Genomic DNA, 24,333 nt, shown 5'->3' with positions numbered 1-24,333 from the left:
TAGAGAATTAGGAAAAGGTTGAAACAAACTCTAAAGGTGAGTCCTTCGAGAAGGTATGTGGGCTGGTTTTCTTTTTGTTCCTTTAAAAACTAGCCAGGAATACCACCCAATTTATAATGAAGACTATACACAGCAGCACCAAAAGGGCTATGTACAAGAAGAGTTTTTCTTCAACAGAATCCACTTGAATATGTTGAGAAACCGCATATTAGCTAAGAGTAGTTCACTAAGGAACAGAGCCATCTAAGTGCCTAACTAGTATTTAAAGTTGTCAAAGGGTGGGGATGTGCAAATTTAGCAGCGAAAGACTCTTGTTTTGCCTCAAGGGAAAGTGATGGTGGTCAGAGGGGCCAGTTCCAAGGGCTGGTCCAGGGGGGGCCGCTGTTCTTGGTACTCTGCCACATGCCCATTGCGGTGGTGACCATACTCAAACTTGATCCGCAGCTCGCCAATCTTGGATTGGGGAAGAATATCTGGGATCCACTCAATGATGAAAGGTGTTGGCTCCTTTTGATCTGGGGAAGTGTTGCCTGAAGAAAAAAAAGAAAAGAAAAGAAAAAAGATTGATTAGTACAACTCCCAAATAAATTTGAATCTGGACAGGACTTCCCTGGTGGCACAATGGTTAAGAATCTGCCTGCCAATGCAGGGGACATGGGTTCGAGCCCTGGTCTGGGAAGGTCCCACATGCCGCGGAGCAACTAAGCCCGTGTGCCACAACTGCTTAAGCCCACGTGCCACAACTACTGAAGCCCATGTGCCTAGAGCCCGTGTTCCGCCCCAAGAGAAGCCACCACAATGAGAAGCCCGCGCACTGCAATGAAGAGTAGCCCCCGCTCGCTGCAACTAGAGAAAGCCCGCGCGCAGCAACAAAGACCCAATGCAGCCAAAAATAAATAAATTAATTAAAAAAAAATTGAGTCTGGACAGATCTTACCCTGTTCACAAATTTTAAAAGGAAATGAAAAAGAAGTTTTTTAAAAAAAAAAAACTGGGCTTCCCTGGTGGTGCAGTGGTTGAGAGTCCGCCTGCCGATGCAGGGGACACGGGTTCGTGCCCGGGTCCGGGAAGATCCCACATGCCGCGGAGCGGCTGGGCCCGTGAGCCGTGGCCGCTGAGCCTGCGCATCCGGAGCCTGTGCCCCGCAACGGGAGAGGCCACAACGGTGAGAGGCCCGCGTACCGCAAAAAAAACAAAACCCAAAAACTATATGAGGAAAAAAAAGGGGGGGCCCAACAAGAAGAATCAAGGGAAGGGAAAAGTGATTACTGCTGTATCTATCCAAAACAAAGTTTCAGGGAACTGTCTGGCATCCTCAAATAAAATAAGACCCAGCTTTTATGAAAATAGGGCCAAAAGAATCATAAGGAGAGCCCAGACTAAGAGGAAAAGACAGCTGGGTGAGGTTAAAAGGGAGACTATCAAGAAAAGGTCAAGGTTTCAAGGAAACTAGAAAGAAACAATTAAAATCTACATGGTTCTAAAACATATTACAAATCCATAATAACAAAAGAGTGTGGTACTGGCATATGTCTAGACAGATTAACAAAACAAAACAGAAAGATCCAAAATGGATACAAAAAGAACAGGAATTTAAGATAAGGTAAAAATGGCATTTTCAATTAGTAAAAGAAATACAAGTGTTTCTTATAACAAATGGTGTGCATCAACTACATAATTATCTGGAAGAAAATAAAAGGCAGAATCTTACCTCATAACTTACATCAAGATAAAGTCCAGAAGATCAAAGATTTAAACGTGAAAAACTCAGGTTAAAGAATGCTTTTGAAAAAATGTAAAATACTAGCAGAATTAAAAATAAGCATATGGTATCACCTTCAAAACTATGGAGACAATTAAGCATAGAAAACATAGTCCATTTAGCAAAAAACAGAAGAACAAAACAAGGAGACAGAAGACCAACTATATCAATTATAATAAAGGGGATAAACTATTGAAATTGGAGAAAAATCAAAACCAACAATATAATATTGATAAGAGATTCAATAAGAACAAAGTGTCACAAAAAAGTTAAAAGGATGGCAAACATCAGAAAAATGTAAAACAAAACAAAGCTGGTGCCACTGCTGTAATATTAAACAAAGATGAATTTAGGGCAAATGTTATTTTTACATTGATAAAATATTGCTATAGACTGAATCTACATTCTCCCAAAATTTCTCCCAAATTTTGTATCCTTCCAAGATTCATAAGTTGAAAACCTAATCCCTGATGTGATAGTACTTGGAGGTGGGGCCTTTGGGAGGTGATTAGGTCATGAGGGCAGATGAATGAGATTGAGTGCCCTTATTTTAGACCCCAGAGGCATCCTTGCCCTTTCTGTAATGTGAGGACACAAAGTGAAGACTGCTGATGGCCGTCTTTGAGCCGGGAAGCAGGCCCTCACCAGACATCGAATCTGTTGGTGCCTTGATCTTGGATTTCCCACCCCGCAGAACTGTGAGAAATAAATTTCTGTTGTTTGTAAGCCACCCAGTTTATGGTATTCTGTTATAGCAGCCCAAATGGACTAAGACAATATATTTACATTGACATCTGTCAATAACTCTGATGTACCAAAAACATTGCATTACAATACTCAAAGGCTTTTTGCAATATCAGAAGACATTTAGAGAAACATAACTGTAGTAGGAAGTTCTATCACAACTCTGCTATCTAAGTTGTATAAGTCTTAAAGCTATACAAGACTTTACATTGGATAAATAATAACATCTTTGCTAGCACAAATTAATATCATACATTAGGTTAGTGAGAAAATATTTTTAAATCCCTAAAATAAATAGAAATTGAAAAGGCACATCTTCTGACCTCAAAATAATAGAAGTAAAAATTGATACCTAAGAATATAAAAATCAAACCAACTCAACCAACTGGAAATTTTAAATACAAAGTGTTGGGGACACAGAGAAACTAAACTATGATTAGAGACTATTTAGATATTAATAATAATAAGAAGAACCTTAAATGTTCTTATTATCAAACATGAATTTTAAAAATTAACTGATAATTCCAAAAGGTATAAAAATTTAAAAATTCCAAGAAAATGTTAGAAAAATTTTTTAAAGAGTTAGGAGAAATTTTTACAGACAAAAGCATAAAATAGTTCAAAACAGACATTCAGATAAATACAAGAGCCAGTTCTTTGAAAAGGACAAAAAATTCTTGGAGTATATCACTATAGACCTAGGTTTTAAAAGTTATGTGATTATCCTCTATAAGAAAAATTATAAAAATGTACACAATTTAAATTTTGGATGAAAATAGAAGAATTTTTTGGGAAAAAACAATTAAAATTGACTAAAGAAGAGGTAGAGACCGTGAGTACAAATATAAATCATAAGAAATTAAACAAGTTTTTGGAGAACTGCCTGCAAGTAAAGGTTAGGTCCAAGAGAATAAATTCTTTCAAACATTCAAGGAACAGGTATTTCCTAAGCTTTTTTTTTTTTTTTCGGTACGCGGGCCTCTCACTGTTGTGGCCTCTCCTGTTGCGGAGCACAGGCTCCGGACGCACAGGCCCAGCGGCCATGGCTCACGGGCGCAGCCGCTCCGCGGCATGTGGGATCTTCCCGGACTGGGGCACGAACCCGTGTCCTCTGCATCGGCAGGCGGACTCTCAACCACTGCGCCACCAGGGAAGCCCTAAGCTATGTTTTAAAATTAATTTTTATTGGAGTATAGTTGACTTACAATGTTGTGTTAGCTTCTGCTGTACAGCAAAGTGAATCAGTTATACATATCCACATATCCACTCTTTTTTAGGTTCTTTTCCCATATAGGTCATTACAGAGAATTGAGTAGAGTTCCCTGTGCTATACAGTAGGTTCTTATTAGTCATCTATTTTATATATAGTAGTGTGTATATGTCAATCCCAAAATCCCAATTTACCCTTCCCCCCAAGATATTTAATTTGGTCCAAAGCTTTCTAAAATCATTTTCTATATAACTATTACAAAACCCCAAAAAAGACAGCCTCCAAAAAAGAAACTGTAGGCAGTTAATACTTATGAATCAATAATAAAAAATCTTAAGTAAAGTATTAGCAAATAGACTCTACGTACATATTAAAATAAAAAAGACCACACAGGATTTATTCCAGAAAGGCAAGATTACTTCACTATTAGACATTTATTCATAAAACTCACATTGTAAATCAATTATACTTAAATAAAATAAATAAATTTCATTGCATTTGGGTCAAAACAGTTCATCTTTGAGGTTTCTCAAAAGATGGTAAAAAGGTATTTCAAGGGACTTCCCTGGCGGTCCAGTGGTTAAGACTCCGCCTTCCAATGCAGGGGATACAGGTTTGATCCCTGGTCAGGGAACTAAGTTCCCACGTGCTGCGGGGTGTGGCCAAAAATTAAAAAAAAAAAGTTATTTCAAAAAATTAAATTCTAGGGAGTTCCCTGGTGGTCTAGTGGTTAGGATTCGGTGCTTTCACTGCTGTGGCCCAGGTTTAATCTTGGGTTGGGGAACTCCCGCAAGCCATGTGGTGAGGCCAGAAAATAATACATAAATAAATAAAAATAATTTAAAAAACAACTACATTTAAAAAAAATCAATTCTAGTTCCTAATAAAAATACTTAATAAACCAATAATATGATATGCTGTTATAATAAAAAAATTTATCTGAAATAACCAATAGTTCATTATTTAATAGTGAAACACAGAGCATCTTTTCCCAGAAAACTTCTTTTTTTTTTTTTTTTTTTTTTTTTTGCGGTAGGCGGGCCTCTCACTGTTGTGGCCTTTCCCGCTGTGGAGCACAGGCTCCGGACGCGCAGGCTCAGTGGCCATGGCTCACGGGCCTAGCCGCTGCGCGGCATGTGGGATCCTCCCGACCGGGGCACGAACCCGTGTCCCCTGCATCGGCAGGCGGACTCTCAACCACTGCGCCACCAGGGAAGCCCCCAGAAAACTTCTATGAAATGCTAATGGTATTCCCCTGAAAAGTGTTGACCGGTCAAATAAACTGGGGAAAACTTAAGTTAAATAAAGTTCAACAGGTATTTTAATTTCAGGATCATTGTAATATGCAAATTTATAGGATGAGTTACTAAGAGAGATACATTATATTCTAAGACACTACTCCCTACTGCCTCCCTACTCCAGTTGTAACATTATCTGCGATCTGAGTATATCATACAACCAGGGAAGTTCTCATGTGGCAAAGTTTCTTTTCCCAGCAAAAAAGTTATTACAAAATTGACTGAACATCTTACAGTCAAGGGTCTTAGAATCAAAGAAATACAGAATGTAGCATTTCTCAAACTTATCAGATCATGGAACACTTTTTTCACAGCATACTTATCACTATCTCTTCTTCAAGATACAGCTGGAAAATGCTATGCTGGAGGAGTTTTTACTATAGTAAAAATGATAGTTTTACTATAGTAAAATGAAAATCTCAGCTGCTAGCTTTGCTATTATTCATTGTTGCTCTTGAAGTTGTAGCTAATTTAACAAGAAAAACACAATGAGATATAAACACTTGATAGGAAACAAAATTATCATTATTTTTCAAGTGATATAATTGATTCCCCAGAAACAACAGGTAAACAACTATCATCACTACTAGGAATTCATTAAGGAGGGCAATTTGATAGTAATTATATCAAAATCAAGAGCTTTCCATACATTGGCAGTAACAAGTTAGACACATGATAAACACCTTATTCACAAGAGCAGCCAAAAATATATTTCACAAGAATTTGATAAAATAATTATAAATTCTAAATTTCTTGGTGACACAGTTCACTGCCCTGACAGTGCTTATAGCCTAGTCAGTGGAAAGACAGGTGAGTGTTGGATGGCTAGGAGTGAAGGCTCTGGAGTCCAAAACTGCCTGGAGTTGAGGACCAGCTCCACCACTTTACTAGCTGTGTAACTCTGGGCAGGTTACTGCACCTATCTTCACCTCAGTTTATTCATCTGTAAATGGGGATCACAGAATCTACCTCTGAGTGGGCTGATGAGCATTAAATGGATTAATCTAGGTAAAGAACTTAAAATAACAGCTGGCACAGAGTAGGTGCTCATTAAGTGCTACTTGTTATAGTTGTCATTATTATTATTGAATTATTATACCCAAGTTAAAAATAGACAAAGAAAAAGCAATTCATCAAATACAAATGACTAATATGAAAACTTACTCTCATTAACATTTGAGGGTAATGCAAATTAAAAGAATGATAGAACATTTTTTGGCGATCAAATCAATAAAGATTAAAAAAAGAAACTCTTGGGGACTTCCCTGGTGATGCAGTGGTTAAGAATCCGCCTGCCAATGCAGGGGACATGGGTTCGATCCCTGGTCTGGGAAGATCCCACATGCCATGGAGCAACTAAGCCCGTGCACCACAACTACTGAGCCCACATGCCACAACTACTGAAGCCCATGCTCCACAACAAGAGAAGCCACCGCAATGATAAGCCCGTGCACTGCAATGAAGGGTAGCCCCCTGCAATGAAGAATAGCCCCCTGCTCACCACAACTGGAGAAAGCACATGGGCAGCAATGAAGACCCAACACAGCCAAAAGTAAAAAATAAAAAAATAAAAAAGAGAAACTCTTTCATGCATGGCTAGCAGGAGTAAACTGTAGAAATATTACGATCTTTCTGGAGGGCAGTGTGACAAAAACAATCAAAAGTCCTAAAAATGTACATAACCTTTGACCCTCCAGTTTAACTTTTAAGAATTTACCCGAAAGAATATCCTAAATAAATTAGGAAATAATTAAGGCTATAAAAGGTTTGTCTAAAAGGAAGTTAATTATAAAAGGAAGCATTGTTCATAATAGCAAAAAGTTTGAAACAACTTAAATTCAGGATTGACTAGAGTGAGATAACTTAATGAATTAATTTTATGAAGCTGTTTAAAAATGTTGTATTCACAATAGCCAAAAGGTTGAAGCAATCCAAGTATCCAAACAAATGAATGGATACACAAAATGTAGTAGATACATATAATGAAATATTTTCAGCCTTAGAAAGGAAAGAAAATTTGTCACATGCTACAACATGGATGAACCTTGTAGAGATTATGCTAAGTGAAATAAGCCAGTCACAAAAGGACAAAGACTGTATGATTCTAATTTGAGTAGTCAAATTCATACAGACAGAAAGTAGAATGGCAACCAGGTCTGGGGGGAGGCAGGAATGCAGAGTTAGTATTTAATGGGTAGCTTCAGTTGAGAAAGATGAAAAAGTTCTGGAGATGGATGGTGGTGATGGTTGCACAACAATGCAAAATTACTTAATGCCAGAAAACCTTATGCTTAAAAATGGTTAAAATGTTAAGTTTTATATTACATGTTTTATAATAATAAAAAAAGTTAAAAAAATAATGTTGAAGACAGACATGGAAAGCTGTTCGTGATATATTTTTAAGTGAAAAAAGCTGCTGAGATATGATCCCATGTTTTAGAAACTCTTTTCCTTTTCTTTTTTTAAAAAAATTTATTTGTTTGTTTTTATTTTTGGCTGCGTTGGGTCTTTGTTGCTGCGCACGGGCTTTCTCTAGTTGCGGTGAGTGGGGGCCACTCTTCGTTGTGGTGCACAGGCTTCTCATTGCAGTAGCTTCTCTTGTTGCAGAGCACGGGCTCTAGGCACACAGGCTTCAGCAGTTGTGGCACGTGGGCTCAGCAGTTGTGGTGCACAGGCTCTAGAGCGCAGGCTCAGTAGTTGTGGTGCACGGGCTCAGTTGCTCTGCGGCATGTGGGATCTTCCCGGGCCAGGGCTCGAACCCGTGTCCCTTGCATTGGCAAGCAGATTCTTAACCACTGCGCCACCAGGGAAGCCCCTAGAAACCCTTTTCATGCACAGAAAAAGAAGTCTGAAAGAGTATACACCAAAATCTTAATGATGATGTCATCTACAGTGGGTGGGATTACAGGTGGTTTTTATTTTTCTCCTCCTTTATGCTCTATAATGAAATCTATGATTTCTGTATAATGAACAGGTATTACTTCTCTAGTTTTATTTTTTTTAAATAAATTTATTTATTTTTGGCTGTGTTGGGTCTTTGTTGCTGTGTGCGGGCCTCCGCTAGTTGCACCGAGCGGGGGCTACTCTTCGTTGCTGCGCGTGGGCTTTCTCTAGTTGCGGTGAGCTGGGGCTACTCTTCATTGCGGTGCGTGGGCTTCACATTGTGGTGGCTTCTCTTGTTGTGGAGCACGGGCTCTAGGTGTGCAGGCTTCAGTAGTTGTGTCACATGGCCTCAATAGTTGTGGCTTGTGGGTTCTAGAGCTCAGGCTCAGTAGTTGTGGCGCATGGGCTTAGCAGCTCTGTGGCATGTAGGATCTTCCAGGTCAGGACTTGAACCCATGTCCCTTGTATTGGCAGGCAGATTCTTAACCACTGCGCCACCAGGGAAGCCCTCTAATTTTATTTATTTATTTATTTATTTATTTATTTATTTATTTATTTATTAATGGTACGCGGGCCTCTCACTGTTGTGGCCTCTCCCGTTGCGGAGCACAGGCTCCGGACGTGCAGGCTCAGCGGCCATGGCTCACGGGCCCAGCCGATCCGCGGCATGTGGGATCTTCCCGGACCGGGGCACGAACCCCCGTCCCCCGCACTGGCAGGCAGACTCTCAAGCACTGCGCCACCAGGGAAGCCCTAATTTTATTTTCAAAGTACTGGCTCAGATGAAACAAAACACCTTATCCCATGACTGCCTTTATAAAATGTGTGAATGTGTCTTCTTTGTTCAAGGTCAAGCCCCAAAGTTGAGGACAGCGTAATACACACAGGTGACCCTCAAAGGAAGGTGTGCTATTGAAACCACCAATTTACTTACCAACTTTGAGAAACGTTTTTAGTTCCAAGGGTCGCAGCACTGGTTGCTTTTCTATACGACCATAGGTTTCTGCTATGCTCTCTACTTCTACTTTAGGGCATTTAAACAGCTCATAAGTCCCATCCCGGTTCTGGATAAAACTCCGGGTGATTTCCAATGGCATCTGCATATGGAGACAATACCAAGAAAGGTGAGAAAGGAAAAACTTTCAAAGTAGACTAACATTGGATGACAACAGATTTTATTCATTCTTTTCTAAGTACACTCAAATTAACTAAAATTTCCCCTTGTATTTTCAAGTAAATTTTTTCAACAGTTCTGCCTTTCCTTTTCTCTCTGTAACTTTCATTTGAACCCTTACCAAACCATACTGAACTGAACGCCTAATACCTTCATGGCTACATGACTGCTACTGGCACAGACCTGCTCTAAAATCATTTTTATTCCCTCCCCTACTGCTCTGCTAGCAGCAATCTTCTCCTCAAAACCCTACCAATATCACCTATAGCTGACCTCACATCCTGTGCTTCCACCATCCTTGGGACTAAGCCAGACAGAGCTTGAACTGAATTTTGCCTTTGCCACTAAACAGCAGGCTGAGCTTCTCATAGCCTGTTTCTCATCTGCAAAATACTGTTAATACCAGTGCATGGTTGTGAGATTGAATGGGGTGATACAGGTAAGTAACGTGCAACACAGAAGCTCCACGACTTGACTTTGCTCTGGGGCTGCTGCAGTGCCTCCCTGAACCCCACCCTTTTCAGGCTAGAAGCTGTTTCTGCGACATCCTGCATTTAAAGAAGTTCCTCAAGTGTCTTTGGTGCGAACATAGGCCTTTCCTAAAGTTCCCATGTAAGTTCTATAGTTACCAAACAATTTATTTTTCTGAACATAACAGTGCCTTGCAATTCAGCTAATCTTAATGTATTAAATCACATGATGCTGAGTTTTCCACACTATTCCATTATCATAGGAAGGGAAAATCCTCACATTTTTAGGATCTGCTTGAAAAAACTGTTTAAAAATGTCTAACATTGCCCCTGTGAGAAAGAACACAAACTAATTAAGAATCATTTCTCTAATGAGAACTAAATTGCAGTTTGGAGAGGAACATTGAATTGTGCTGGACCCACGGACTTCACAAATAGTATATCATCTCAGATTATATATACACTTTCTAGCTGCTTGCCAGTTAACCTAGGGCTCACCATGGCTAGTAGGGGATCATTATTTAATTTACAAGAAAGAGCATCCCTGTTTTCTGATCCCAAAGGCAAAGAAAAAAGGATACTCCAATTTAAGATACATCCTCAAGCTACAGGGGATACCTATTAAAATCAGAGTTGGAACAATAAAGCCATGAATATTTCTGAATAATCTCTTAGTATGAAAAAAAGGAATTCTCTTTGGTGTCCATGACTCAAGGAGCTGGTGCAAACATACTTCCCGCACTTGCTTCCCTCTCTTCCCCTCTCTGCCCTCCCACTATTGTAGAAATAAACTCTTACCTCTGGGGTATCTAAGATTTGTTTAACTTGCAGGATATTCGTGATATGCCAGGTATACTTGGAAAAGGTTCCCAGTGGCAAAGCATCTTTGCGAACAAAAGCTTCAAAGTAAAAAGGGGGTAAAATTAGACTATCAAAAAATAACATGCTCTTTCACTGAATTTGTTATCCAGTTTCTGGAGAGTTCAGTGAAGTGATATTCCTGCCTTATAGAATCTCAGTCCTCTAAAAAAGGTATTTTATACACACACACACACACACACACACACACGTTTTGGGTTGGCCAAAAGGTTTGTTCGTTCTTTTCCGTAAGATGGCTCTACTATTGCTTAGTGGTCTTTAACTTCATTTGAAACAATCTTGTTAGATTGTATTGTGACAACTGTCATATCAGTTGCATTTAAAAAAACTTATCAAAATTGGTGAATTTCTGTGTAGCCATTTTAATATTGAAGATGGAAGAAAAAAAGCAACATTTTCTGCATATTATGTTTTATTATTTCAAGAAAGGTAAACACACAACTGAAACACAAAAAAAGATTTGTGCAGTGTATGGAGAAGGTGCTGTGACTGATTGAATGTGTCAGAAGTGATTTGTGGAGTTCTGTGCTGGAGATTTCTTGCTGGACGATGCTCCACGGTCGGGTAGACCAGTTGAAGTTGATAGTGATCAAATAGAGACATTAATTGAGAACAATCAACATTATACCACGCGGGAGATAGCCGACATACTCAAAATATCCAAATTAAGCGTTGAAAATCATTTGCAGCAGCTTGGTTATGTTAATCGCTTTGATGTTTGGGTTCCACGTAAGTTAAGTGAAAAAAACCTTCTTGACTGTATTTCCTCATGCAATTCTCTACTGAAACGTAATGAAAATGTTCTGTTTTTAAAACAAATTGTGATGGGTGATGAGAAGTGGGTACTGTACAATAATGTGGAACGGAAGAGATTGTGGGACAAGTGAAATGAACCACCACCAACGACACCAAAGGCCGGTCTTCATCCAAAGAAGGTGACGTTGTGTATGTGGTGGGATTGGAAGGGCGTCATCTATTATGAGCTCCTTCCGGAAAACCAGACGATTAATTCCAACAAGTACTGCTCCCAATTAGACCAACTGAAAGCAGCACTCAATGAAAAGTGTCTGGAATTAGTCAACAGAAAACGCTTCATCTTCCATCAGAATAACGCAAGACTGCATGTTTCTTTGATGACCAGGCAAAAACTGTTAGAGCTTGGCTGGGAAGTTCTGATTCATCCACTGTATTCACCAGACATTGCACCTTCAGATTTCCATTTATTTCGGTCTTTAGAGAATTCTCTTAATGGAAAAAATTTCAATTCCCTGGAAGACTGTAAAAGACACCTAGAACAGTTCTTTGCTCAAAAAGATAAAAAGTTTTGGGAAGATGTGGGATTATGAAGTTGCCTGAAAAATGGCAGAAGGTAGTGGAACAAAAGGGTGAATACGTTGTTCAATAAAGTTCTTGGTGAAAATGAAAAATGTGTCTTTTATTTTTATTTAAAAACCAAAGGAACTTTTTGGCCCACCCAATATATATATTTTTTGGCCGTGCCGCGCAGCTTGAGGGAACTTAGTTACCCCATCAGGGATCAAACCTAGCCCGGGCAGTGAAAGTGCTAAGTCCTAACCACTGGACCGCCAGGGAATTCCCTAAAAAAGGAATTCTAGAAGCAAATCTATAATAGAGTTTTGGCAAAAATGTGATGAATCAAATGATAAGGATTTCTGCTATAAAAAGTCTCTGATGCTTCTTTTGAGATACTACTTATTTTTGACATCTTGGAAACTTGTTTGTTTGGTAAGTCTACACACAGAGGACTCTGTTATAAAACAGCCTCTTACACCTTTAGATAAGTCAGAGGTCAAATCATAGTCCTTAAAATAACTACATAGAGTTTAAGCCTGCTCACGTGGTTGCCAATCTATTGCCCTGCCCCCCAGATTATAAAGGGGTTCCACTGAAGGACCCCAAAATATCTAAGCAACGGGTTAAAATTAATGTATTAGGCCTAAAATGGTTTGTTTTTGTTTTTGTTTTGGCTGCACTACTCAGCATGCGGGATCTTAGTTCCCCGACCAGGGATCGAACCCATGTCCCCTTCAGTGGAAGTGTGGAGTCCTAACCACTGGACTGCTAGGAAATTCCAGGCCTAAAGTTTAAACTGGAAGCATCAACACTGTCTCAAGGGACTTCCCTGGTGGCACAGTGGTTAAAAATCTGCCTGCCAACGCAGGGGACACTGGTTGGAGCCCTGGTCCGGGAAGATCTCACATGCTGCGGAGCAACTAAGCCCGTGCGCCACAACTACTGAGCCTGTGCTCTAGACCCTGTGAGCCACAACTACTGAGCCCACGTGCCACAACTAATGAAGCCCATGCACCTAGAGCCCATGCTCGGCAACAAGAGAAGCCACCAACCCCTGCTTGCCGCAACTAGAGAAAGCCCGTGTGCAGCAACGAAGACCCAACATAGTCAAAAAAAAAAAAAAAAAAAGATAAAAAAAATACTGTCTCAAAAGTCAGATAGATAAGATAAGGTGTAAAGACAGAGGTTTTTATGGCCCTAAACAGAGAGATTCACAGCTGTACTATTCAAAGACAGAATTAAACATCAGTACTGGGAATTCCCTGGAGGTTCCGTGGTTAGGACTCTGAGCTTCCACTGCAGGGGCACAGGTTCGATCCCTGGTCAAGAACTAAGATCCCGCGTGCTGAGTGGCTCGGCCAAAAAACAAACAAACAGAAACACTTCAGTCCCTATTACATCATCAAATAACAATTTACTGAAGAAATAGCTCTGATTTCTAGCTGTAGTTACGCTTGGGCTATTTGTCCCTGAGCAATCTTTTCCTTCTCCTTTTCTCTCCCTTATTTCCTTATACTACCAGATAAGTATCTTGAGATCTCTAGTAGAAAGATATTATATAAAGCCAAGAAATAAGTATCAAAATACTGTAATTATAAAATGTTCCAAGCCTGAGAATCACTCTAAAAATAAAATCTCCCTTCATCATAAATGGGGAATCATGAAAAACAAGTTCTAGTTTTTGACACATACTGTAATATGCTTCCAAAAGGCCAGCCCAAACAACAAGTGGAGCCTGCAATGCGTTTGTTGAAATTGGCTCATATCTAGAAAATATCCAACTTCTTGGTGGGCACCTTCATTATGCTTCATCGGTGATTCTTTTACCAACATTGTGCTTTCGGAATCTTTCCATCAGCTCCTACTAGCACAAGCATGGGGCCTTTGAAGAGTGTGATCATTATTCTAAGAGCTGATGGGCTAAGGCTTCATGCTCTGAGCATGTAACTAGAAGTCCTAATCATGAAAATTCCACACAGTTTTTCCAAACATTATTCTCTAAGGTCAAGACATCTATTGCTATTCCTGAGGAAAAATCCCATACCTGTGGTAGAGTTGGGAAGCCGTTTTTTTGCACTTCCTATGGATATTCTCTGTTGCAGGGCATCAAAAAAGGACTGAGGAATGTGGAACACCAGTGGCTCTGGTTTGCCTATAGGAAATAAGAAGAAGCTCATTTAAGGAAACTCAGTGGGCTTTCTGGTGTGTAGGGGAAGGTGGAAGAAATGGAATTGATGGGTAGTAATAACTAAAAATACCACTGAGATTTCTTTATACAGAGGCAAAAGAAGGCTTTGATTGACCTTTATGAGTCAAGCACTGTCACCTGCCCTACTCTTGATCCCTTGCAATTATAACAAATACAGCACACTCCTGTCATCTACCAAAGATAACTTTTCAAATCCCTAATTTTGTAAACACTGCCACAGCACAGACTTCTCCCTTTAAAGAGGACATGAAATGAGATGAGAACATTGAGGCTGAGTTGAGAAGGTAAACTTGATTCATGGCTGCTCGCTATCCCAGGCACCTGCTGTTTGCATTCATTTTCTCAGATGGTCAGGACTGCCAGTGCCAGAGACTGCAAAGTTAGGACATTTTATACAATAAGCATCAGTCTTCTCTCTGATGTGAAGACAGGCAAACTGTTTGAAAATACGTAACAAACCTCTTTTAAAAAGTTGCAAGACATTAGGTCAACAGAAAGAGTGTTCAGGGGAGAGGGTGAAAGAGTTCAGAGTTTTCCTTAAAAACTCTGCCCAAGAAGCAAGCTCCAACAGAGGGAAAACATCCAGAACCACATGGCTTAACATGTAACTTCCACCTGCCTGTAGAAAGTGTAGTTCTTAAAGACAGTTCAGCTGCCTTTCTGAAATAAAGATCAAGCCAAGAAAAATGAAAATGAAGGGTTTTCTAGAATTCCATATTAAGGTTTTACATTCTATCAATTAATTTTACCTACTTAATTGAATGCAGAATGCCAATGACAAAACTGTCACTGCTTTTGAGCCACTAAAAATTTTTTTTTAAATTTTTATTTATTTATTTTTGACTGCATTGGGTCTTAGTTGCGGCACGCGGGATCTTTTGTTGCGGCGCGTGGGCGCTTCATTGCGGTGTGCAGGCTTCTCTCTAGTTGTGGCGTGTGGGTTTTCTCTCTCTAGTTGTGGCGCATGGGTTCCAGAGTGCGTGGGATCTGTAGTTGTGGCGCCCGGGATCCAGAGCGCGTGGGCTCTCTAGTTGAGGGGCTCGGGCCTTAGTTGCCCCACGGCATGTGGGCTCTTAGTTCCCCTACGAGGGATCGAACCAGCACCCCCTGCATTGGAAGGCAGATTCTTTACCACTGGACCACCAGGGAAGTCCCAAGCCACTAAAATATTAATATCTGGGCAGTTTGGAGAAGTCACTACAGAAAGGTTTTTTAAATCTTTCATCTTGAAATTAGATTATGGGCTATCTGCAGAGATCATTACAACTCTAAAACTGCTAACTTACCACAACTCAGCTGATGGGATGCTAGGGTTTAGGTAAATTAATCTTGAAAAGCCCTTATAAAAGACACAGAATCACAGTCCAGGAGAGAGCTGATGGTGACTTTGACAAAGGTGGTGGTAATGGAGATGGTGAGAGGGGGTGTTACAAGGAATGGGATGAAGAAGGACCTCAGTTTACAGTTTACATTATTGTCAATGTTCTATTTTAAGTTCTGGGAGGTGGGTTAGTAGGTATTTATTATATGATTTAAAACAATATATAAATAAATTTTTAAAAGAAAAGAAAAACATAGACTTTCTCTTTAACCTTCCCTAGCTTATTTTGTTTTTCTGAAAGTAACTTCTGCAGTTTTATTTATTCTGAATTAATATAAATAAAACTAAGCATGTATTTCAACACCTCCATTCTTGTCCCTTTCTTCACCATGAAGCCACAACTGATCTAATCCTTCAAAACTCTTGTCCTCCTACTGAGTGTCTGATGTTGGGCTACTATTCAGTTTGGGGTGCTTTATTTTTAAAATGATATTCATAAACTTCAACATATTCAGCAAAGAACATCAAAATGATGTGAGGTTTGTAAATATGCCACGAGGAGTGTCTAAAGACCTGAGATGTATCACTTAGAAAAGAGAAGACCTGTCAGGCAGAGCAAAGGGTGTGTGCAGTGGCAGGGACTGTTATTTGAAAACAGGAACAGACTTATTCCATGTGACTAGAGCACAGAACTAGAACCAACAGGAAGTATTATCAGCAAACAGTTCCACTTAGTATGAGGAAGACCTTCCTCACAGTTGTCACTGTCTAACAATGTCATGAGCTGCCTCAAAAAGCAGTGAGCTGCTCGTCACTGCACAAAGCCTGGAAAACGATCCATCAAGGATGCTTTTAAGGCAACGGGCAAGGCTTGGTTGGATGGTCCACCTCTGAAACTGCTGAGGTTCTATGAGGCTATCACGATCAACCCAAATCCAGCTTGTGTTCTCCAATCTTCCTTAGCATGTCCGTGTAATTTTATATGACTATCTTAGTCTCACAGGTTTAGATTTTTTCTAAACTATTTCCTCCCTTGCTTTAAGTTTGAGGATTAGAATGATCTTCTAAGGCTTTGGTATCTCCCTTACCAAATACACACCCATGCATACCCCAAGACCAAGGCTCTCTACCTTTACTTATTATTTGCTGTGGTTTTTCTCTTCCATCTCTAAATTCATTTTGCTGGTCCTGCATTTTGATTATGTGATTATTCCTTTATTTCATTTAGATTTCTACTCTCTTGCGGCCGAGTGCACTCCAGACTAAAGCCCAATTACTTTTTCTATCAAAACAGAGTAGAACTATAACACAATTACTTTAATTTCTCCTACTTTCAGCAATAGCCCAGTTGGATGACCAATACTTACCATCAAACTGATAGTGCATGGTTTGATGGATGCGTTCTGTGACACTGGCCAGCCAGTCTTGGAAGGATAAGGTCACTTGTGCCTCATCTAACAGCTGACTACAGCCTAGGGAAAAACAAAGCAAAACTCTTCATTAACTTTTTTCTTACAGAGTTTAACAGTTAATTGAAGTTTGAAAAAGCTAAGGAGTTTATACATAAAAGAGGAACAAGCTGAAATTCAAAGAAAGTAGATACAATAAGTGAAATGGAATATTGCAGGATTGTTTTCAAGAATCCAACTAGAAAAAAAAAAGGAATAGAAAGCTCTGAGAGACTAATGGGTTTAAGATTATTAACCACAAAAAATTTGCAGCCTTTCAACATCAAACTGCAAATTGAAGAATGGCCTTGTATAATGGCTGTTTTAGAGCCATTAATTGGCCCTATTCCTGATGAATATGTCTATGTACCCAATGACCTACCATTCTATTCTATTTCTTCTCCTGAAATGTTTTCATATGACTGAAGTATATATCCCGTTTTATTATTTTTTTTAAATAAATTTATTTATTTTATTTTTGGCTATGTTGCATCTTTGTTGTGGTGCGTGGGCTTCTCATTGCGGGGGCCTCCCTTGTTGCGGAGCACAGGGTCTAGGCACACAGGCTTTAGTAGTTGTGGCTCGCAGGCTGCAGAGCGCAGACTCAGTAGTTGTGGCATACAAGCTTAGTTGCTCCGCGGCATGTGGGATCTTCCCAGACCAGGGCTCGAACCTGTGTCCCCTGCATTGGCAGGCAGATTCTTAACTACTGTGTCATCAGGGAAGCCCTATCCCCTTTTATAAAGAGATAATGATGCCAAAACTACTATTCATTTAAATTACAATTCTAATAAATAAATGCATATAGTGACAATTTGGATTAAAAGCTATTTTCTTTTTTCTTTGCACTAAAGTGATAAAAATTTGTTTAAAATCTTCTACCAGATACTTTTTTTTTTTTTTTTTTTTTTTTTTGGTGGTACGCTGGCCTCTCACTGCTGTGGCCTCTCCCGTTGCGGAGCACAGGCTCCGGACGCACAGGCTCAGCGGCCATGGCTTACGGGCCCAGCCGCTCCGCGGCATGTGGGATCATCCCGGACCGGGGCACGAACCCATGTCCCCTGCATCGGCTGGCGGACTCTCAACCACTGCACCACCAGGGAAGCCCTACCACATACTTTTGATTTGTTTACTTCTTGACCTTCCAAAAACATTTATTCTTGGACTGTGTCAGTTCTTAATTAATTAAGATTTGGTCTTGTATTGTTTGCTATTTATGTATAGGTCTTGTCTTCAAAACCAGAGTATGAGGGCAGGGATAATGTCTAAATTTTAATCACCCAGCCATATTATATGAGAAAATGTTGACCCCCAAACATACAAGCTTAAGTATTCTGAGTAGAAAATTGACATACATAAATTTATAAGTTATATTCAAATTAAGTCATTCTGTCTCTTAAATGTTACTGCTTTTAGGTGTTTTCAAAGTTCAGTAACTTTAGAGAACAGACTATATTTGTTTTTCTCAACAAATATTTATCAGTATAATTATAAGATATGTTTCTTCTTCAATTTGGAGCCCCTATACCAAATTGCATATGGGTAATCAGCAACAAAAGGAAAATATCTTACAAAATACGTGCTGCCAAAACATGTCAGTAATTTTTGTTGCATTTGTTATTTAAAGACAATTTGTGGGGGGACTTCCCTGGTGGCGCAGTGGTTAAGAATCCGCCTGCCAATGCAGGGGACACTGGTTCCAGCCCTGGTCTGGGAAGATCCCACATGCCGCGGAGCAACTAAGGCTGTGCGCCCCAACTACTGAAGCCCGTGCGCCTAGAGCCTGTGCTCTGCAACAAGAGAAGCCACCGCAGTGAGAAGCCTGCACACCAAAATGAAGAGTAGCCCCGCTAGCCGCAACTAGGGAAAGCCTGTGTGCAGCAACGAAGACCTAATACAGCCAAAAGAAACCACCTTACAATGGAGTGGACACAGGTTTGATCCCTGGTTGGGGAACTAAGATACCCCAAGCCACGGGGCAACTAAGCCCAGGTGCCACAACTACTGGGTTCGCGAGCGTCAACTAGGGAGCCCGTGTGCCGCAAACTACAGAGCCCATGCATTCTGGAACCTGCATGCCACAACTACAGAGCCCACGCGCCCTGGAGCATGTGCGCCACAGCTAGAGAGAAGCCTGCACACCACAACGAAGAGCCCGCGTGCCGCCACGAAAGATCTGCACACCTCAACGAAGATCCCAGGTGCCGCAACTAAGACACGATGCAGCCAAAAATAAATAAAATAAATAAGTAAATAATAAATAAATCTTAAAAAAAAAAAGACAATTTGGTTTTGAGCCTGATTTGAGACCAGTGGGACCGACAGCACAGATCTTAGTCTCAGTGCCTGCTAGTATTTATCTAGGGGGACAATATGCAGCATTTCTTTTGATTATATTGCTTTGGGCATCATTTTTTTTTTTTTTTTTTTTTGCCACCCTGCTCAGCCTGTGGGATCTGACCAGGGATCCAACCCACGCCCCTTGCATTGGTAGCGCAGAGTCTTAACCACTGGACCACCAGGGAAGTCCCCTCTTTGGGCTTCTTCAGGATGATTTTCCAACTCTTTAGCCTGTCCTGGGGAAGAGAAACTTACCCTGCCTTTTTAATGAAGAAGCAACCACAGGCTTTTTCAGGCCACTTTTCCTTAGATTACTGCTCACTGCATCTTGAGGCAGCAGTGAACTGTTCGTCTGTGCACCTAAACCACAAATCATTATAGTGTTTAATAAAATGTCTGCAGAATATAAATCGATTCAATAATAATTTCTGAAGTCTAAAACATACAAAAAGTCTTTGCTAATTTCTAAGTTAGCTTCAGTTTCTAGAAAGAATTAGCATTAGCCCTTATATATAACATTTTAAGTGTCTCACACTCTTTACAGGAAGTTGGTGGGGGAACTAGAAGTGAAAGGAAGAAAAAAATTCACCCTTTGTTCCCACCTTTCAGACAATCACTATTAATTTTCTGGTGAACTACTGTCCATTTTCTTTTTTGTAAATAGTTTATTTTGCTGGTTTTGTGCTTTAAGTAGCTCTAATTATACCGGGATTGCCAGATCTGGCAAAAAAAATTTTTTTTGAACTTCAAACAAACAAATAATTTTTTAGTATAAATATGTTCCAAAGATTGCATGGGAAGTACTTATACCAAAAAATTATTCACTGTTTATCTGAAATTAAAATTGAACTGAGCATTATGTACTCTATCTGGCTACCCGAGTGAGCTAACATTTCTCCAAACTCTGGTCATTTTTCATGGCTGCCTGCTATTCTATCAAGTGGTTTATCATGGGTCATTTAACTATTCCCAGTGGCTGGCCCTTAGTTGTTTCTAATTTTTCAATATTATAAATAACTACACAATAGGCATCTCTGGACAAAATGCTTTTCCTGTACAAAGGATTATTTCCTTAAAAAAAGATTATTTAGAAGTGGGATTACTGAGTTAGAGGGTAAAAAGAATTTTTTTTTAATTTCAAATTTTCCTGGGAAAGACCCATAATCAAACAGTTAACCATGATCTCTGCTCTATATTGCTGCCAGAATTACCCCTCAAAAACACAGAAATAACCATGTCACTTTGTTTCTCCATCTTTCTCCAACTTCCCAGCACCTGAACGCCTGTGCCTGACCATCTGACCCACCTGCAGCAATACTCCCTCTATGGGTAGGAACATTTTTTAAGGTTCTTAACAGATACTACAAATGATTAAAGCAACGTACACTACACTAGCCATGCTGAAGAACACTGATTTTACCTTTGCCTGTGGTCTCATCGCTTAAATATCTTTGCTAATTTGGTATCCCAAGGTATCTTGTTTTAATTCTGCATTTATAAAATGTTTGCATTTCTCTCTTCACTAGTGCATTTGGAGTTTGGTTCTCAGGTGTGGACCGGTAATATTTTCCTTTTGTTTACAGCCTAGGTCTTTTTTTTTTTTTTAATTATTTTTTAAAATATTTTTTTATTTGGCTGCGCTGGGTCTTAGTTGTGGCAGGTGGGATCTTCGTTGCCACATGTGGGATCTTTAGCTGTGGCATGCTAATTCTTAGCTGAGGCATGTGGGATCTAGTTCCCTGACCAGGGATCGAACTCAGGGCCCCTGCATTGGGAGCGCAGAGCCTTAGCCACTGGACCACCAGGGAAGTCCCTAGAGCCTAGGTCTTTTAACACTTACCGACTAGGACACTTCAGCATTTTCATACTGATTTATATGAGTCTTTAACTGACACTGATATATTTGAATTTAAAAAGAAAAAAGATACATATATGGTGCCACCTGCTGAAGATGCAGATATCAAACTATATTGCTAAATTATCGTGGAAAATACAATTAACCATTGTCACAAATTTAAAAAATATATATCTATTGATGAAAATTTCATAACACTGTCCTAAGGCAGAGTAAGGTGTAAGACTAGTCTGACTGATTAAGGGATGAGCAAACTAAAAGTGGAGTTTGGTCAGATCTTATACTTGGCCAGTAGAACCGACTCATAGCTTCACTTGAGAAAGAATCATCAAGGGAGAGTAAAGCTTTTTTCAGGAAACAACAACAACATTATTTCTTATACTTGCTGAGATTCAGTGAAACACATAAAACACAGTAAAACCACCTCTAAAGGTAACATCACCAAACAAACCAACCAAACATCTTCTCACCAGATACATCCTCCTTCTTCCTCTTCTTTGGCTTAGAGGCAGTAGACTCACAAGCTGACACTGTTGATTCTGAATGGCAACCTAGCTGGGGCACAATAACCTCCTTTAGACCTAAAATATAACAAATTTCTGAATTATTAATACTACCCAAGAGTAAGTATGGGTCCCTATCTAGAGAAAATTAATTTCTAGAAATCCAAATCCCCAAAACAAATTATAGAGTGACCGTCTGCTTTAAAATCAGTTCCTTTAAAGAACTCTCCCAAACATATGTTTTTGTTCATAGACCATTAATACGATAAACGGCTCTCCAGAGAAATGTAAAACTAAAAAGTTGGGAGCTGCTGCCAACTAAAGATCGTTCAGAAATGAAAATAAAAAGCATCTACAAGATAAAAATGTTAAAAACATAAGATGATGTAGAAACATTTAAAGATCTTTTGAGCAAGGTACTAGTTTTACCCATCTTCAAAGATAAGAAACAAGCAAGCAAGACAAAATAAAAGGGATTTTGTTTGTTTTTTCTTTGTTTTTACTAACATAAGGCATCTGTGGAGTAAAAAAATCAAAGCAAAGCTAACTTTGCTTGATTCATTGTTTCAATGAAAATGCACAAGTAGTCTCTTGGTCATTAATTTCAACTAACCAACCAACCAAACTTTATGCAAGTATGCTCACTGGGATTAAAAGAAGGAATGCTTTTCATTTGATTTATCTAGCAACTGCTTCTGAAGGTTGCTAGGACAATCTCCAAACGCCATCAGTGGGACACTTTCATTGCCATTTTAGAAAAACAGAGTAACTGTGCCAACGACACCACCTACCGCTGGAATCAAAATTTAGGAAGTCTGAGAATTCCTGAGCCAATGTCTCATCACTGGCAAAGGCACAGATGCAAGCAAAGAAATGAATGCATCTCTGGACCGCCTCATCCTTGGAGGCATTCGACTTCTGTGATTTCAGAGTCTGGCAGGAGCAGAAGAAACGGCGCTCAGGCAGGCTTTTGGCACTGATTTTCTGCACAAACGATGTATGCAAATACCCCAAACTATGCTTCTGGCTTGCCTTGCATTTCACCACCAAAATGTTTTTAGTGATCCTCTGTACAAGGGGACCTGTGGGTTCCGTGGCCAACTGCCAGATGGTTTGCTTGGTTTCTGGGGAGGCCTGCACTGCATTCAGGACCGAGCTCTTTAGCGTCAGAGGGGTGGCCTCTGCCTGGCAGTTCACGGCCAGCTTGATGTGCTGGCACTGGTTTTCCACAACACCCTGGGTGGCAGCTTTCAAGCATGCAGGGACGTAACACCGTCCAGAGCTCAGCTGAGTGATGATGGTCCCATCCACTGTCTGGATGGTTGTCTCTGAAACACCTAGCTCCACAAAGCATCGGTAATCGGGGCCCCGGTCTCTTTGCCGCACCGAGTAGACTTGCAGATCAGAGCCTGTTATGATTTTGACAGCTTCAACACTAGGCTGCTTCCGTGAGCCATACCGGAATATGGTTCCACATGTCTTGTTCTTACAGCTCAGTCCCCGGGTTCCATTGTATGTGCCACAGCGGGGACACTTCCTGATTCCCCTCAATGTGGCCTTCCCCAAATCAGATAAGAAAGCTGGGACTTTTGTCCTTAGAGAGTTTGGTTCCATTTTTCACAGGTCCTAGAAAAGGCAATAAGCCCATCAGCATGAGTATACATGCACACACACACACACACACGAAGTTAAAATCACTTATGAAATTTAGTATACAAAGTAAAATGTAAGAAGCTATTCACTATTTTTAAATTGTACCCTCAAAGAGAACATCCACTTAAACCCTCAAGCAAAATAAAAGTGGGAGGATATATGGGGATACATGTATATGTACAGCTGATACACTCTGATATAAAAGCAGAAACTAACACACCATTGTAAAGCAATCATACTCCAATAAAGATGTTAAAAAAAAAAGTGGAGGAAACTTTGCCTTTCACATTTCACATCTCTCTCTCTCTACATATATATATATATATATATATATATATATATATATATGTATATAATTTTTTTTTGGCCGCATCTCATGGCATGCGGAACTTTCCTGACCAGGGATCGAACTTGCCCTGCCCCTGCAGTGGAAGCATGGAGTTTTAACCACTGGACCACCAGGGAAGCCCTCTCACTATATTTTTTAAGTCCTAATGTAATAACTGAAGCATTTTTCTAGATTCAATCCTGTTCTATACAACCTAGATTAGTTAACCTATATCTTTTTTGGGGGGGGGCACGCCACGTGTCTTGCGGGGATCCTCAGCGGTGAAAGCGCAGAGTCCTAACCACTGGACCGCCAGGGAATTCCCTAGTTAACCTAATCTTTACATGCACAGATGTTTGACTTGAGCAAAGACTGGAGAATGGGAAAGATGAGTTCTTTCCCTTCCACCACTCCCCACAAAACCCAGCCCAATCCTACCTCTATCAGTTGCCAGAGCATCCAGAAAAAGTGTAACCTGAATTCATAAGACCTAAAAGGTGTTTCATTAGTTTGTGATGATCATATAGGACAGACGAAGACATAATCATGTGCATAGTAAAGGACACTGCTTAACTCAAAGTCTTCTGAAGTTTGAGCTCTGTGGTGTAACAATGCAGACATTCTGCCTTCTCCTTCTCAACCAGCCAATGGCAAAGCTCATGTCCAATGTTCCACAGTCAAAGATCCCCACTGCCCTAAGTGGAGACCTTGGCAGTCTATAAGTAAAACAGGAAAAAAATATTAAAGTTATACAAAGACAGAATGATTCTTTCCTCCTAGAAAAGGAATCTAAGTCTTTCACAAATACTTGAGACATATTTGATAGAAATTGTTATAGTTGCTTTATACTTTGAATAGCAAGAAGGTAAAACGGTGTTAATGTCATTACACAGGGAGTTGCCAAGAACACCTAGAGCCATGGTATATAACTGGTTGAACACT

The 24,333-nt window shown here is 40.0% G+C and overlaps 2 protein-coding genes across 3 annotated transcripts in view; both read right to left on the bottom strand.

Annotated features, from left to right (window-relative positions):
- Positions 1 to 321: 321 nt before the first annotated feature.
- LOC307064065 (uncharacterized protein C2orf42 homolog) lies at positions 322 to 23,024 on the bottom strand (the record flags this gene model as incomplete). Of its 2 annotated transcripts, none has more annotated exons than XM_079720510.1 (8): positions 322 to 530; positions 8,832 to 8,994; positions 10,340 to 10,440; positions 13,779 to 13,886; positions 16,632 to 16,736; positions 19,308 to 19,412; positions 21,378 to 21,488; positions 22,202 to 23,024. In XM_079720510.1, 8 exons carry the CDS (start codon positions 23,022 to 23,024, stop codon positions 322 to 324), a joined length of 1,725 nt encoding a protein of 574 aa, XP_079576636.1. The 2 variants fall into 2 exon arrangements, with proteins under 2 accessions (XP_079576636.1, XP_079576637.1); XM_079720511.1 differs by having other exon boundaries at positions 21,378 to 21,458.
- Positions 23,025 to 23,965: 941 nt separating this feature from the next.
- The window catches only part of TIA1 (TIA1 cytotoxic granule associated RNA binding protein), a gene marked incomplete at both ends in the record, with an annotated part of 58,240 nt that continues 57,872 nt past the window's right edge, over positions 23,966 to 24,333 (bottom strand). The window contains one exon of the mRNA XM_079721058.1: positions 23,966 to 24,107. Coding sequence (XP_079577184.1) covers positions 23,966 to 24,107 — 142 coding nt within the window. The remainder of the gene's footprint in view (positions 24,108 to 24,333) is intronic.

Source organism: Hyperoodon ampullatus (genome assembly GCF_949752795.1).
Source record: "Hyperoodon ampullatus genome assembly, chromosome: 15".
Classification (NCBI taxonomy): Eukaryota; Metazoa; Chordata; class Mammalia; order Artiodactyla; family Ziphiidae; genus Hyperoodon; species Hyperoodon ampullatus.
The sequence above is the reverse complement of the archived record's forward strand: the minus strand, read 5'-3'. Positions and strand labels throughout refer to the sequence as shown.